Source organism: Meriones unguiculatus, chromosome 3 (genome assembly GCF_030254825.1).
Source record: "Meriones unguiculatus strain TT.TT164.6M chromosome 3, Bangor_MerUng_6.1, whole genome shotgun sequence".
NCBI lineage: Eukaryota > Metazoa > Chordata > Mammalia > Rodentia > Muridae > Meriones > Meriones unguiculatus.
Genome location: NC_083351.1, coordinates 38,686,970 through 38,701,240, shown reverse-complemented (window position 1 = coordinate 38,701,240; position 14,271 = coordinate 38,686,970). Strand labels below are relative to the sequence as shown.

The window sequence follows — 14,271 nt, the reverse complement described above, 5'->3', positions numbered from 1 at the left end:
TGTGAATCTGGGACTAAAATAGTAAATAGAAAACTCCAGAAACAACCAATTTCTAAGTTTTAAATTTTGTGGCAGGCTGAGGAACCTCTTGTTTTGAGGGTCACCGCTGTGGTGCTGCAGAGCTGTGTTCACGCACCTTTCACACTTAATAATGCCTCTGAAGCACAGGAGCAGATCTGCCAAAGAGGGCTTTCCTCAAATGAAAGCTTTAAAAAAAAAGTTCACAATATATTCTGAGAAAGAACCACATTCTTGTAACTTTCCGCTCTATTGTTAGTTTGGTTCTATTGTTGAGTATTACTGTCTTAATGCCTAACTGTGCCTCATATGTAAGAAAAGCTTATCATGGGCATATACCATTATCATCATCATCATCGTCAACAACAACAACAAAGCCAGTATGTCCAGAAACTGCACAGCTTGTGACAGCTCTGGAAAGCCCATGGTAATGCTGCCTAGTGAACATCAGAGTTTAGTGACATGAGGCCCGTACAGTATCAGTTGTTTACTCAAGGCTGAGTGGGAGTGGAGATTGCTGCTCAGTGATAGAAGAGTCTCATACTGGGGAAATATCAAATATCAAGGTAGCATTTTTGAATCCTGAATTCAGCACTTTGACAACATCTTAGGTCCAGAACTGCAGGCTCTGGTGATATCCAAGGCATCAGGCATTCACTGGGAGTCTCACAATAATCCCTCCAATGGGGGCTCTTCCTGGTACAATATTCCATCTCATACAGAGAAACAGCACTCACTTAAACTTAGGATTGTCATGTGTACAGTTCCCTTACAGCTGTCACCCACAAACAGGATTTGTAAAGAAGGTTACAACAAAGAGGTGTGTAGAGGCTTTAGGCTAACAGTGAAGCCAGTGTCATTAGGAGTGCTTAGAGTGGCATGCACACCTCCGCTCAGTGTGGATGAAGCACGAGGGTCAGGAGCTTACAACCAGCTAGCTAGCCTACTTAGCAAGCTTCAGGCCAGGGAGAGAACCTGTCTCAAAAACCGGGTGGATGGCAACTAAAGGATGATAACCGAGATTGTCCTTTGGCCTCTACAAGCATGCACTCAAGTGCACATGCTCACGCGTGTGTATGTGCGAGCGCGCGGCACACGCACGCACGCTCGCACACACGCGCGCACACACACACACACTTGCTTGAATGCCAGGAGAGGCAAGAAGATAAGTTCTCTCTACACTTAGTCTGTGCTGGGCCTTCCTCCTTCCTTAAGGCCTCGGTAATCTGAAGACAGAGGGGAGGGGCAGCAAGAACTAGTGAGGCACTGCAGCATCCAGAGTTCTGGCCCCTCCCACCTTCCACCCAGCTTCCCTTCTCAGCTTACAGCTACCTGGGTGGCTCACACTTACTTTGCTGCAGCATCTTTTCTCAGCTGTTCATGCTTCATGAGGAGGTTCTTCCGGTCTCGGAAGGCTTTTCTGACCTTGTACCCTTTGTAGACCGCTTGGATTTTGAAGGCAGCGATGTCTTGTATAGCTGCGATAGACAGGGCACCATGTTCCAGCATGAACTGGATCACCTCGTGGCGCTCGCCGAGCAATGCATAATCAAGGGGTGTGTACCTGAAGTTAGAGGAAGATCGGTTTTGAATGGACGGTGATTCCAGGCACAGTGAAGCAGGGAGGTGGAGTGCACACCTTTAATCCCAGTACTCAGGAGGCAGAGGTAGGTGAATCTCTAAGTTCAAGGCCAGCCTGGTCTACAGTGTGAGCTCCAGGACAGCCAAGGCTATACAGAGAAACCCTGTCTCAAAAAACAAACAAACAGGAGCAAGCCAATAAGCAGCATTCCCTCATTGGCTGTGCTTCAGTTCCTGCCTCTAGTGTCTTGCCTCAACTTCCTTTGATAATGGACAAGATATACGATGAAACTCTCTCCTCACCTAAGTTTCTTTTGGTCAATATTTTATCACAGCAACAGAGAAGTAAAACCAACCAACCAGCCAATCCAAAAGACCCTTGGGCTATTTCCCAAGTCAAACCTTATAGCCTGCTCTCCTTTTTTCTCTAAGAAGTACAAAACAAGAGGCTACAGGCCCAGCCTTTGTACAGCTGAGCTCTGGGAGCTGGCTCACAGGCTAGAGTAGTGGCTCTTAACCTTCCAAATGCTATGACCCTTTAGTATAGTTCCTCATGTTCTGGAACTGTACTAAATTTATTGTACTCATTATTTTTGTTGATACAACATAACTGTAAATTTGCTGCTAGTATGAATCATAATGTAAATATATGATATACAACCCTTGTGAAAGGGTTGTTTGACCCCGAGGGGGTCGTGACCCACAGGTTGAGAACCACTGGGCAGCGACTATATGAACATTTCCCTTTTTGCCATGTGCCAAGCGAATCCCTGTACCTGCTTGAAAAGGTCCTCCAAATTATTTTTCTGTAATACTGATAATTAACGCTTATGAAAAGACGCCTGTCTTCAGACAGTGGAGACGGACTCCATGACACAGAGGGTCCCTGCAAGTCACTGCAAGTTAACGGGATTGTTGACTAAATGGTGTTGGCACAACCAAGTAGCCACCCGGGTAAAGAGACTTTTTTGTTTGCTTGTTTTTGAGAGAGGATTTTTCTCTTTTGCCCAGCTAAAGAGTCTTGTATATTGTATCATATATCAAAATAGTCCAGGAGGAGCAAAGATATACATATAAGAAGAGAGACCATGCAGGCACTGGAAGATTCCATGGGAGACTGAAGAAATAGGAAACAGGAAGTCCTTCCTGAAAAAGTCTTATAAAATTTAAAAGACTGGTAAATGTGACTAAATAATAATAATAATAATAAAAATTATAGGGAAAATATCAGTTAAATGATACATGTTTTAAGACTTCAGATGGAATTTAAGTACAAAAACTGAAGTAAAAAGGATCGCCTACTACCAGAAGTAATGTTACTTTCCAACCGCAGCCTTGATCTTTTGGGGTCTTAGCTGTCCTCATCTGTTAAAGAAGTGAATGTGGAAAGTGATGGTGACTGGAAAGGGGCTTGTGCTGTGCCCCGCACGCGGGAGCAGTCCCTGCATATCAGCTTCTGCTCCTCTTAGCACAGGACCCACACTGCAGCAGGGTTTATGATGCCACCCGCAGCTGCCTGCCAGAAACAGTTCACAGGACCAAGCTCACGTTTACCCCGTGACAAGTGCACACTGAGGCTTTCTGCAGGTTGACTGAGGTTGTCCACACAATCAGAAATCACCAGCTGACATAGAGTGGGGAAAGGTGCTGATTATAGGGATGGGAGGGTTAGACTCAGAAAATCACATAGTGACTACTGAAAGGGAAATCTCTCTTTAAAACTTGCCTAATAGTTACAGTGAGGCATAAAAGGCTGAGGTTTTCAGAATAAGTGTGGTTTGGTTGCTTCAGGAAGGAAACTGAATTCAGAGCCTGTGTTGGGCGAATAACAGAGCCATGTATGGTTTCTGTACTGAAGCCCTAGCTGAGAAAATAACCAGTCATTTCAGAACACCTCAGTTTGCTACTACTGTTCAGGGAAGAGAAAGTCCTAAGTAAGTAGCCTCAAATGATACTTATAAAGAGATGTTATTTTGTACATTCTGAAGAACTAAGAGGTGGAACGTCTCTTCTGGCTGCACATTCACACATTCACGAGTGAAGAGGTGACCAGAGAGCCACTGAACAGAGGGTAAGTAACCTGCACTGACCTTCGCGAGTCACTGAATGCAACATCTTTATTTCATAACCAGGTAGAGACCCAGGAAAGGCAAGCAGCTTGCTGACACCTATGCAACCAGCTTGTACAGAATGTAGACTGTAATTGCAAGTAGCTCTCAGTTTTAAAAGAACCTCCTTTTCTATCAACTCTTGAATATATTCTGGTAGAACAGAACTGCTTTTATAACATGTGCATATTACATTTTTTCTATGTTTACTTTTTTCAATTTCTTCCTTTTAATTTTTGTTGAAATATTTTAAAGCAAATTGAGGAGTCCTGCCAGTCCATTTCTCTGTGTCTCACCTTACCATAGGCATGAGGATGCCAACAAAATGTCAGGAACTTCTTAGTAAAATACACAATTCCGCAACTGTCTCCAGCATGTCTTTTAAATTTTTTTGATTTATTCAAATTAGAATTTTTAATTAAATGGATTTTAGCTTCAAAGAGACACAATGTAAATATCTAGCCAGATTTTAAGATGGGAGTTTTTATCTAGTGTTTAAGCAACTGACCATGGTGTTGTTATTACCATTCCATTCCAAATCCCATTTAGAAGCATTCAAGCACTGTGAATATTCCCATTGACATGAGAGAGTAGCTGTCAGATAGCTATTGACTGAGAGCCAGAAGAAGTTGGCAGAAATGATGTCTATTTGGGGAACATCACCTGGTTAATGTCTATGCACAAGAGGTAGAAATTAGCACTACATTGATGGTAACCAGCCAAGAAACAATGTAGACACTGACAAGAGATAACATACAATTGGACCTGCCACATGGGAATGGGCTGACGGGCTCAGCAGAATGCCCAAGCCTGAATGTCAATAAGCATAAGCAGCAATGCCAGCTCCTCACATGTGTACATCCTGGAGCACTGGGGAAACAGACAAGTGGGGGTACGAGCACTCTCTCCAGCACGGTTTTCCATTGTTTCTTTACAAAGAGAACAGCTAGGAATTAACGCTCTTAGAGGAGATCCTTCTTTTTAATCACTTCTATACTTCACAGACACTAACAGATTTGTGATTGGCTTCAGGAAGTAAGAATTAATTAATTCTACTTAATTAATTCATTGCTGCTGCCACTGCTATGTGTGTGTGTGTCTGAATGTGGGTTGAGCCATTGTACACATGGAGATCCAGGAACAACTTTCAGGAGTTGGTTCTCTCCTTCTAACCTGGGCCCTGGGGTTCAGAGCTCAGGACACTAGGCTTGTTCAGTAAGTGATTTTAGCTGCTGAGCCATCTTTTCAGCACAGACATTCTTTAAAGAAATCACTAATTTGGGAGATTCTTATCTTTCCCTTTTGTTTTTCATTTGAAGCTTAAAGAGAGGTACCTTCAGTTTTCCCCTAACAAAGACAGACTCTGGAAGAAGATACGGAAGCCTGATCATAAACTTAGTTACTGTTTTCACTCAGGATGCGAGACTAAGCACTGCAGTCAGGGTCAGCTGCTTTCGACCCAGAGAAGAGCATGTCTGATTGCATGCGGGTTGATGCCCCAGGTCCCGCCTCTGAGAAAAAGGTATCAGACGGGTCTGATGCTCTTTGGGTGGATGACACCTAAATGAACATCGATACAAAGTCCCAATTTATTTCTAATATCAGAGATCAGACCTCTACTCTTGCCTGATGCATCTAAAACAAAAAGGGGGAACTATAGAGAGGTGCGTAATGCCGCGCCTTAAAGATGGAGCTGGTTTCCGCCTTCTACCTTCCCGATGGTGAGTGCTCTCTGTCACAAACAACTCCATATTTGGCTAAGGCTGAGGATCTGGCTTGCTTCCGTGTATGTGGACCTATCTGCATTGCCCACGTGGCACGCCTGGGTTGGCTACCCAGAGGCTATTTCCCAGGGTCGGATGATTGTTCAAGGTTCCTGAATAAACTGCCTTGAAAAAAAAATCAATTTACTAGATCCAAGATTCAAAAAATCTTTCCCTTTGCACTTGGTCCTTCTTCTAACCAAGCTGGGGATAGAACCCAGAGCTGAGCACATGGTAGGCAGGCACTCGAAACTGAGCTACATTCCCAACCATGTCTGAGCCTCTTTATTGGGCCTGAGTGCTTGAGTGGCAACTCTAACATATTTTTGTGAACCATATTATTCAAGAAGGCAATGTTTATAGATATTTATATATGTTCAGCTTTCATCTCAGCTTCTCCATGTTTTCAGACACTTGATGGCAGCCTTTTGTTCACTAATTATATCCTCATCACTAACAGAAACAACTTAAATATATAACCATTCTGCTGGCCTGGATGAATTCCTGGGCCTGGCCAGTCAGGATTTTACTGCCCGTATGTTAAACACAGGCTTGAAAAAGGATCTTTCCTCATCTGCAAATGTGGATTTGCGGTAAGGAGTACCCAAAGTTTTGAGCAGGTGCAAAACTCCCATGGTTCTAAGTGAATACTGCATGAAATTTGGCTCTATTCTCTGGCTCAGGATTGCTTGGTACAACGTTTCCTTATGAGTACACATAGTATTTCTAAACCAATAGGTCAACTTGAGATTTTTTTTTTCTTCTGAAAGAAAGATGTGAGACACTATACTCACTCCCTTCCCAATCAATGACTTACCTCTCCTCATTGTTCTCCATCTGATTAGGGAAAGCAGCAAAGTCTAGCAGTAATTTAATGGCATCAAGGTAGCCATTATTACAGGACCAGTGCAAAGCTGTTCGTCCCTAGAAGTGTGAACAAATCAACAGTACTGAAGTAAGCAGTTTCAGACACATGGTTATGATAACTCAGAAAAACAATTTCCCAGCAGATTGTTTAATAATAAAGAAGGGATAATATGACGTATATAAAGGAGAAATCAGATGGTTCTTAATCAAAGTGATTACAATTAGCATGCTGGTGAAAAGGCACCATGCACTGTCCAACACGAGACCTGAGGAGGATTTGACATTGCCCATGATACATTCCAAGAGTGTAAACCTTGACTTTCACTACCCCAAAACAGGAGGCAAACTCAATTTGAGTCAAATTTAATAAAATATTGAATTTATACTGTTATTCTTGGTTGTCAACTCATCTACATCTGGAATTAACAAACGCAAGTGGCTTTGTACTGTGGGGATTCTTAATGAAATCATCTGAAATGGGAAGATCTACCTTAAATCTCAGCCACAGCTTCTGCTGGCAGCCTATATAAAGGACAAAGAAGAGGGAAGTGTACCCCCTTTGTCTGCTTGGCCTTACCCCCACTGGCAAGTTCATTCTATCACTAGGATTAGAGCCTTCTTCAGGAGTCTGGTGTACTGAAGACCAGCTGAGACATCCAGCCTGTGGACTGGACAACTACTTGATGTGGGGACTTCCTGTTGGTAGACAGCCACTGCTGGACTAGGTGGACCACAACCTACAGCCTGTAAGCCGCTCTAAGAAATCCCCACATATAAAAACATATTAATATACTGACTATATAGGATACATTTTCATTCTGTAAGTTCTGTTCCTCTAGAAAACCCTGACTAGTACAAATGGCCTGTATTTAGGATTGTCAATGTCACAAAAGATTGAATAAAAGCTGCTTGCCATCAAGCCTGATGACTTGAGTTTGATCCCATGATCACAGTGGGGAGACAACTGACATGACCTAGACGTATGTGTGTGTATGCATACATGTATATGCATACACACATAAATAATTAAATGTAAAAACAAGAAAGCATGAAACTTGCAGGAAATAAGGTATTTACAGTGCTAAAGGTGTCAGAGGAGAAGCTATCGCAAGCCTAACTATGTGCACATCTAACACAGCTTCTAAACATAGCAGACAAACAGACTGGATTAAAGGGGGTTAGAGCCAAGAGCATAATGCTAAGTTAAAGAATATTTAAAAGAATGTATTTATTCATTTATTTCATAGCAGCAATTTTAAGTTTAATTTTGTAATGGCAGATGTTAGAAACATTAAAAACACTGATGATATAGAAGATGTAAGTAATACAACCTGATTAGTGGTATACAGACATGAAACATTGCACTAAACCATGACAGAATTAGAATTTTTCTTATTATATATGGAGTGTCTACCAAAATCAGCTGTAAGCTGGGCCATAAAGACGTTCTCAAAAGAATCACATCCTTCCCTGCACAGATGTCTGTATCTTAACTTCTAGAAGCCCTGGCTTCTGGTGCTACATGGATAGCCACTGTCCTGAGATGGGGAGACCACTGGGTCCTTTGTGTGGGTCGGCGGTAATCACAAGGATCACAAGGGTCTTTCCAAGGGAAAGGGCTGTGTCAGTGACTCAGCTAGCACCTGCCAGCTCTGACAATGGAGGAGCATGGCATGACTCGAGTAGCCTCTAGATGCTGGAAAAGAAAACAAACAAAACAAAACAATCTGCTTCTCTTCAGGGTCCCAAAACAAGGCATCCCTGTTGTATTTGGATTTCTTAGTCCAGTAAGACTCCTGCAACATAATTAATTTGTGTCAGATGTTTGTGCTAATTTATCACAGGAGCAACAGGTAACTAATCTATTAAATTAAGGTTGAGAAATAAGGAAATTTCCAGATATCTGGAAATTAAACAATAGGCTCCCAAATCATGTGTGGTCTAACAAAGTAAAGGAAAAGAAGAAAATATTTTAAGTATTTGACAGTGAAGGTGTAACTTAGCTAAAGCAAGGCTTGGCCCAGGTGGGCTGACATACAAATATTAGACAAGAGTACTGAAAAAAATGAAAAACGAATTTTCATCTGAAGAATGTAGTATCCTAGCTCAGGAGACTGAGACAAAAAGATCTCAAGTTGGAGGTTAGCCTGGGCTAAATAACAAGTTCCAAGATGAGCTACCTGGTGACAGTCTGTCTTTCAAAGAAAAGAAAAAAAATGTTTGTGAAGGGAGCACCTATAATCCCAGCTCTTGGGACTCAGGAGGTGAGGGCAGGAGAATCAGGAGTTCAGTATCATATATGGTTACATAGAAAGTTCAAGGCCAGCAGTGGGTTCATGAGACCTTGTCTTACCAAACCAGGCCCTGCCCACCAAACCAAGAGTAAGTAACACTTCAGGAAAGCGTGTTTTAAGAAATAAAGATGAGAGCAAATGTGTTCAAAATGTAAAGTCAACACAGACAGATGTCCTTGGAAGGTTGAAAAAGACAGGTCAGAAGTTAAAAAGAGAAAGATAATACATACTACCAATATATACACTGAATAGAGAAATAGCTATGAGTCTGAAAACATAAACCAGACAGGAGCAGATATGACCAACTTTTCATAAATACAATTGAAATTTAGAATAAAATGGACACATTCCCAATAAAGTGCACTTACTAAAGCAGAAAGGAGATCATTAGGAAATAGAACAGTCTAACAGCCACTAAAGATCCGGTCAGGGATAAATAAACTATGCATTTAAGAAAATTCTCACAACCAGTGGACTTCAACAGCAAACTTTACTGAATACTTAAGAAAGAAGTAACATTAATCCTATATGACTTCCTGGAGGTAGTACTTTCTAGCCCTTGTCAGAAACTCCTTCCTACCCAAACCTGACAAACAATAAGAGAGGAAAATTATCATGAACATAAGTACAAAGTTTTAAAATATTAGTAAATGAAATCCACCCACATATAAAACTACACACTGCACTGTACGTGAGGCTCACTCCAAGTGTAAGGCAGGGTTACATCTGAACAAAATTTGGTCAGCACGATTCACTTCACCAACAGAGAAGAGAGGAAAAGAAAAGGATGTGATCATGTTGATAGACACACACAAGTATTTGACAGAAATCGAACTATGATCTTATAAACTAGAAATATGTTCTCCGCAACTGAGAAGTATTAAAAGCCAGATTTTGGGGAAGCCAAAATAAGTTAAAGATAGCCAGTATCACCAGTTCCATTCAGAATTATATGAAAATTCCTAGATATTTCAAAACAGATGATTCCAAAATGCTACCCATAAAAATGAATAGAACTGGAAAGTTGCTTGATATAAGCATGCAAGAATCTGCCCACTTGGCATCCTAAATTATAAGTGACACATTCCTGCTAATATAGGGACAAGGACCACAGTTTACATAGTTTTTACTATGTTACTTTTAATTTTTAAGATTTCTTCTTTATTATTGCATTTATTTATTTATTTAGAATGTGTGCACACCTGTTCCATCATGCAGGTGGTCAGCAGGCAGCTGCAGGAGTTGGTTGTCTCCTCACTCAGCCATCTTGCCAGCTCCTCACTATGTCGTATTTTACATATAATAACAATCTTGGTAGACACTTCCTAACTGGTTAATAGAGAATCTATTTTTTGACTTAGAAAACATGACTTATAGATAGTATTTTGAAGAGTTAAGCCAGCCCTCCAAAAGTGAGTGCTAGGTAAACTGAGAGGAACTCACTGCACAGAGGAGGAAGAATGGATTAAATACTTTCTTAAGATGCTGATAGTTCACACACGCACACGTGCGCACACACGCGCGCGCGCACACACACACACACACACGCTACACACATCACAGCTGATCACACTGTATCACATTTGTTACCTTGATTAGGTAATCTCCTGAGGGGGATTATTCTAAGGGAACAATCGGAAATAAGATAGAGAAATTCATGGAGATGACTCCAGCAAGCCCGCAACAGTGGCGAAGTGTCCACTTATGGGAGTTAATTACTGAACTCCAGTTTCCGGTAAGGGTTCCCCACTCCCAAGTGGTGTCACTGCAGGGTTGTTACTGAAACTACCTAAGTTCCAGTTCCCTCTGCTCTGAAGTGGGAGAGCGACAGTCATTACTTTATAGTGCTGCTGTGAAGGCTGAATGATCTACTGTTGAAGATAAGGCTCTTGGTATTTTAGGATATTAGGTAGTTGTGATTATGAGACAGATTATACAACTGAGAAAGTGCTGGTGCTAATTTTAAGTGAATGATGGGTGGTTTCTAAGATCACATATGTGTATATATATGCAAATATTTTATAAACATTTTAAAAATGATTCCTGGTGAATATACTCATTAAATAATATAAAGATATAGAGGAGCACGAGAAGAGAATATTGTCAAATGGAAATCATCCCTCTCCAAGCGATAAACCTTTCTACTTAGTTCATAACAAAGAACACTATGTGCCATGCACCTGGCAGCACAGGAAGCTCAGGTTCTACCTCTTTGTCCTGGATGTTGGGATCTGCGTTGTTTTCCATGAGCACAGCCATACAGTTGATGTAGCCTCCGTATGCAGCGCACTGAAGTGGTGTTCTTCCTGCATAATCCTGCACATTTGGGTTGATCTTATTTTCTATCAATATCTGGCAGACATCGGCATTTCCCCCGAGTGCTGCCCAGTGCAGAAGTGAATGTCCATCCTGGTCAACCAGATCAACCCGTGCTCCACCTGGCAAAGCAAAACTGCAGTGAAAATGTTGAATGTGGACAGCATCTATTCCAAGGAACAGAGGCTTAAAAAAACAAAACATAATGATGTCCTTTAAAAGTTTTTCTTTTCCCCCAAATACTTCCACTGTTAGTGCTAGAGCTTTCGAGAACTCCTTAAGGTCTGGAGAGGTTGGGACTCATTCTCTTTCAGTGAATGAAAGTGAGAGGCTAGGGGCAAAGTGACTACCTGAAATCAAATGTTCACCAACAGGCGAGGCTACAGGTGAAGGCAGAATTGTCTGGTGCCACTTGGGCACGCTTCCTGAACTTGCTGCCACGTGGCTCTGTGTGTGAATGAAGGCATGTTCCACACTGGCTGTGCTGTAGAGCCTACCTTTTGAATGAGCCCTAACAGAAGCACTTGTACCAGCTAACCTTTAATAAGCGTCTGAATCACATCTCTGTGCCCCATCTCACAGGCTCGGAACAGTGGAGTATGTTTCATGACGTCAGTAGCATCCACTTGGGCATCATTGTCTAATAACAACTTCACAGTGCTGACGTGGCCAGAAAGGGCAGCAGCGTGTAAAGCTAAAACAGAAGCCAAAGACACTGGTAAACTCTCAGAACTTTACCTTTTAAGTATCTTTTTCTTCCTCTTATGATTTCTACCTCATTGTAGCTAAATGCAATCTAAGTCCTTCTCTCTCTCTCTCTCTCTCTCTCTCTCTCTCTCTCTCTCTCTCTCTCTCCCTTCCTCCCTCTTTCTGGCCATGTACGTGGTGGTGTTGGTATGTGAGTGGAAGGTGAGGACACTGCTGAGTTCCGGTTGTACTCAGTGTTGTACTGGAGATTTTCTTTTCCTTTTGATTTGCAATTGGGATTTCAGACAAAAAGACTTTCATGTTCACACTGTAGGCTAAAAATCATGTTTTTTTAGTAACCAGCCTGCAGTTCCAGGGGTTTAATTAAAGCAAGAGTGGTAAGAACTAATGAGGCTGTGAGGCAGCTAAGGTTTTAGAGACACGGGAAGTTCTCTCTAACATGGAACAGCAACATGCATCCACATTAAAACTTGAGGAAAGAGCATAAAAAAATGAGATTTGAGGACACATTTAGATATGCTCATCCCTTAAAACATATTTTGAAATGTTAGTAGCTACTAACATGCAGTTTTTTCGTACGTATATATGTATGTATGTATGTATGTATGTATGTGTTCAGGTGAACATACATGCATGTGCTCACATGTTGAGGTTGGGAGTTAACATCAGTGTCTTCCTTGATTGTGTGTGACCTTTCATATTGATGCAGTCTCTCACTGACTCTGAAGGTCACCTGCTTGGCTAGTTGGGGCAGCTGGCCTGCTCTGTGGCTTCCTTGTCTCCAATCCCGAGCATGGGAATTACTGGCAGGCCTCCAAGCCCACTCACTTTTTCTGGTCCTCACACTCGCATGGCGAGTGCTTTACCCACTGAGATATCTTTTCAGCCCCAACTCTGCATAGTTGTAAGTTTCTGTTCTTTTTCACACAAAAGTGAATGCAGAGACAAGTTTCTACCTTGTGTCTACTGTGCAGCCAAAGCTATAACCCAGATGGTGATGCCCACCTAGTCGAGGAAGTGATTTTAGCCATACTACGTGGAAGAGCAAGGTCCTGGCAAACTCAAGCACAAATAGTGAAACGCCAAGTCAAACAACACTACCTTAGGAACAGTGATCTCAAGTTTCTGTCTTAGAAATCTGATAGCACTTTTCAGCACCCGAAGAACCGTAAGTCCATGTGCCAGCTCCTACCTGTGCCTCCGTACTTGTCCGCCATGTTAATGTCGATGTCAGATTTTAAACTCAGCATAGTCCTGAGCACGTCATCACTGCCTTTCCCCGCTGCCCACATGAAGGACGTTCTTCCTTCCAAGTCGGAATCGTCTTTCACTGACGGATGCTTTAAAAACACTTTAACTGTTTCCTGTAAGAAAGCTTCATTTGAAACCCTGCAGCAGTGGGGGACATTCCTTTAATGATAATAAAGCACCTGTCAGAGGGGAGTCTGTGAAGAAGACAAGGATTTCCCTTGCTGCTTTTCTTTTATTATTTTTTTTAATAACAAAACCTCAATTTCCACAGAAAATTATGATCTCTCCTTATATATTAGTTTTAGTTTCTAGAATGCTTCAAAAACATAAACTAGCTTTCTTGTTCAACACCCTTCAGTTTGAGAATGATGACTGGCCCCTCCCAGGGAATACCGAAGAAGAGGTAAAAAGAAGGTAAGAACCAGAGTTGGGGGGCTGCTGTCCAACAGTACCTTCTGGACATGACAAAGGCTGGTGCATGTGTGAACTCATGGCAGCTGTGACTGCCAGTACAAGGCTGGGCCTGTCAGCATTTCATCCTGAAGGGAGAAGGGCTTGTGAGGCCCCGTTCTCTCAGGGGGACTACTGACAATGTTAGCTGTGGAACAAGCGTCGCTCTCCCCCTCACCCAGGGGGCAACCCTGTTTAAATCCAGTGTTACACAAGAGGAGCCATGGAAGTAGGGAGGGAGCTTACTGAGGAGAAAGGTTTGAACAGGAGAAGGTGGGGATGAGTGAAACTGTCAAAGAACAAAAAATAATTTTAAAAAACAACAAAAAAATGAGAAGTATAAAATAATTGAGAATGAATCCCTTTGATCAAACTTTAAAACTTATTTATTTTTATTTGTATTGGTTTTTTGAGATAGGATTTCTCTGTGCAGTCTTGTCTGTCCTGGAACTTGTGCTGTAGCCCAGGCTGGCCTCAAACTCAGAGAGATCTCCCTGCCTCTGCTTTGAAAGTGCTGGGTTTAAAGGCGTGCACCACTGTGCCTGGCAAGCTTTCAAACTTTTAAGGCCACTGTTAGAAATGAAAATGAGAAGACTGAAACATTCAGCGTCAAGACTTACATTAAGCTATACATTTTCTTGTGCACCGCACCAGCAGAGACCTGCATATTGAAGCATGTCTTCAGAGAAGGCAAACATTGTCTCACTGTGTATTTCATTACTAAAAATCTTGACATGGTTAATATACATTTGTTGATTACTGATGAAAAGTTACTATGAAATGTAGCATTCAGCTCATTTAATAAGACAAATTTATTTAGTCATTCCTATATTCAAGGTCCTGCCTCTCCAATAATGGACAAATTTGGACCCTGGGCAGTTAGCCCTAACAGTGCCTGACAGTTTGGGTTACTGT

At 41.9% G+C, this 14,271-nt stretch overlaps 1 protein-coding gene across 7 annotated transcripts in view; it reads right to left on the bottom strand.

Annotated features, from left to right (window-relative positions):
• The window catches only part of Invs (inversin), a 140,897-nt gene that overhangs the window by 24,595 nt on the left and 102,031 nt on the right, over window positions 1-14,271 (bottom strand). For all 7 annotated transcript variants that reach the window (XM_021654105.2, XM_021654107.2, XM_021654108.2 and 4 more), the window contains 5 exons: window positions 12,848-13,019; window positions 11,486-11,641; window positions 10,840-11,069; window positions 6,288-6,394; window positions 1,370-1,582 (listed from right to left, as the gene is read on the bottom strand). In XM_021654105.2, the coding sequence (XP_021509780.1) occupies window positions 1,370-1,582; window positions 6,288-6,394; window positions 10,840-11,069; window positions 11,486-11,641; window positions 12,848-13,019 (878 nt within the window). The remainder of the gene's footprint in view (window positions 1-1,369; window positions 1,583-6,287; window positions 6,395-10,839; window positions 11,070-11,485; window positions 11,642-12,847; window positions 13,020-14,271) is intronic.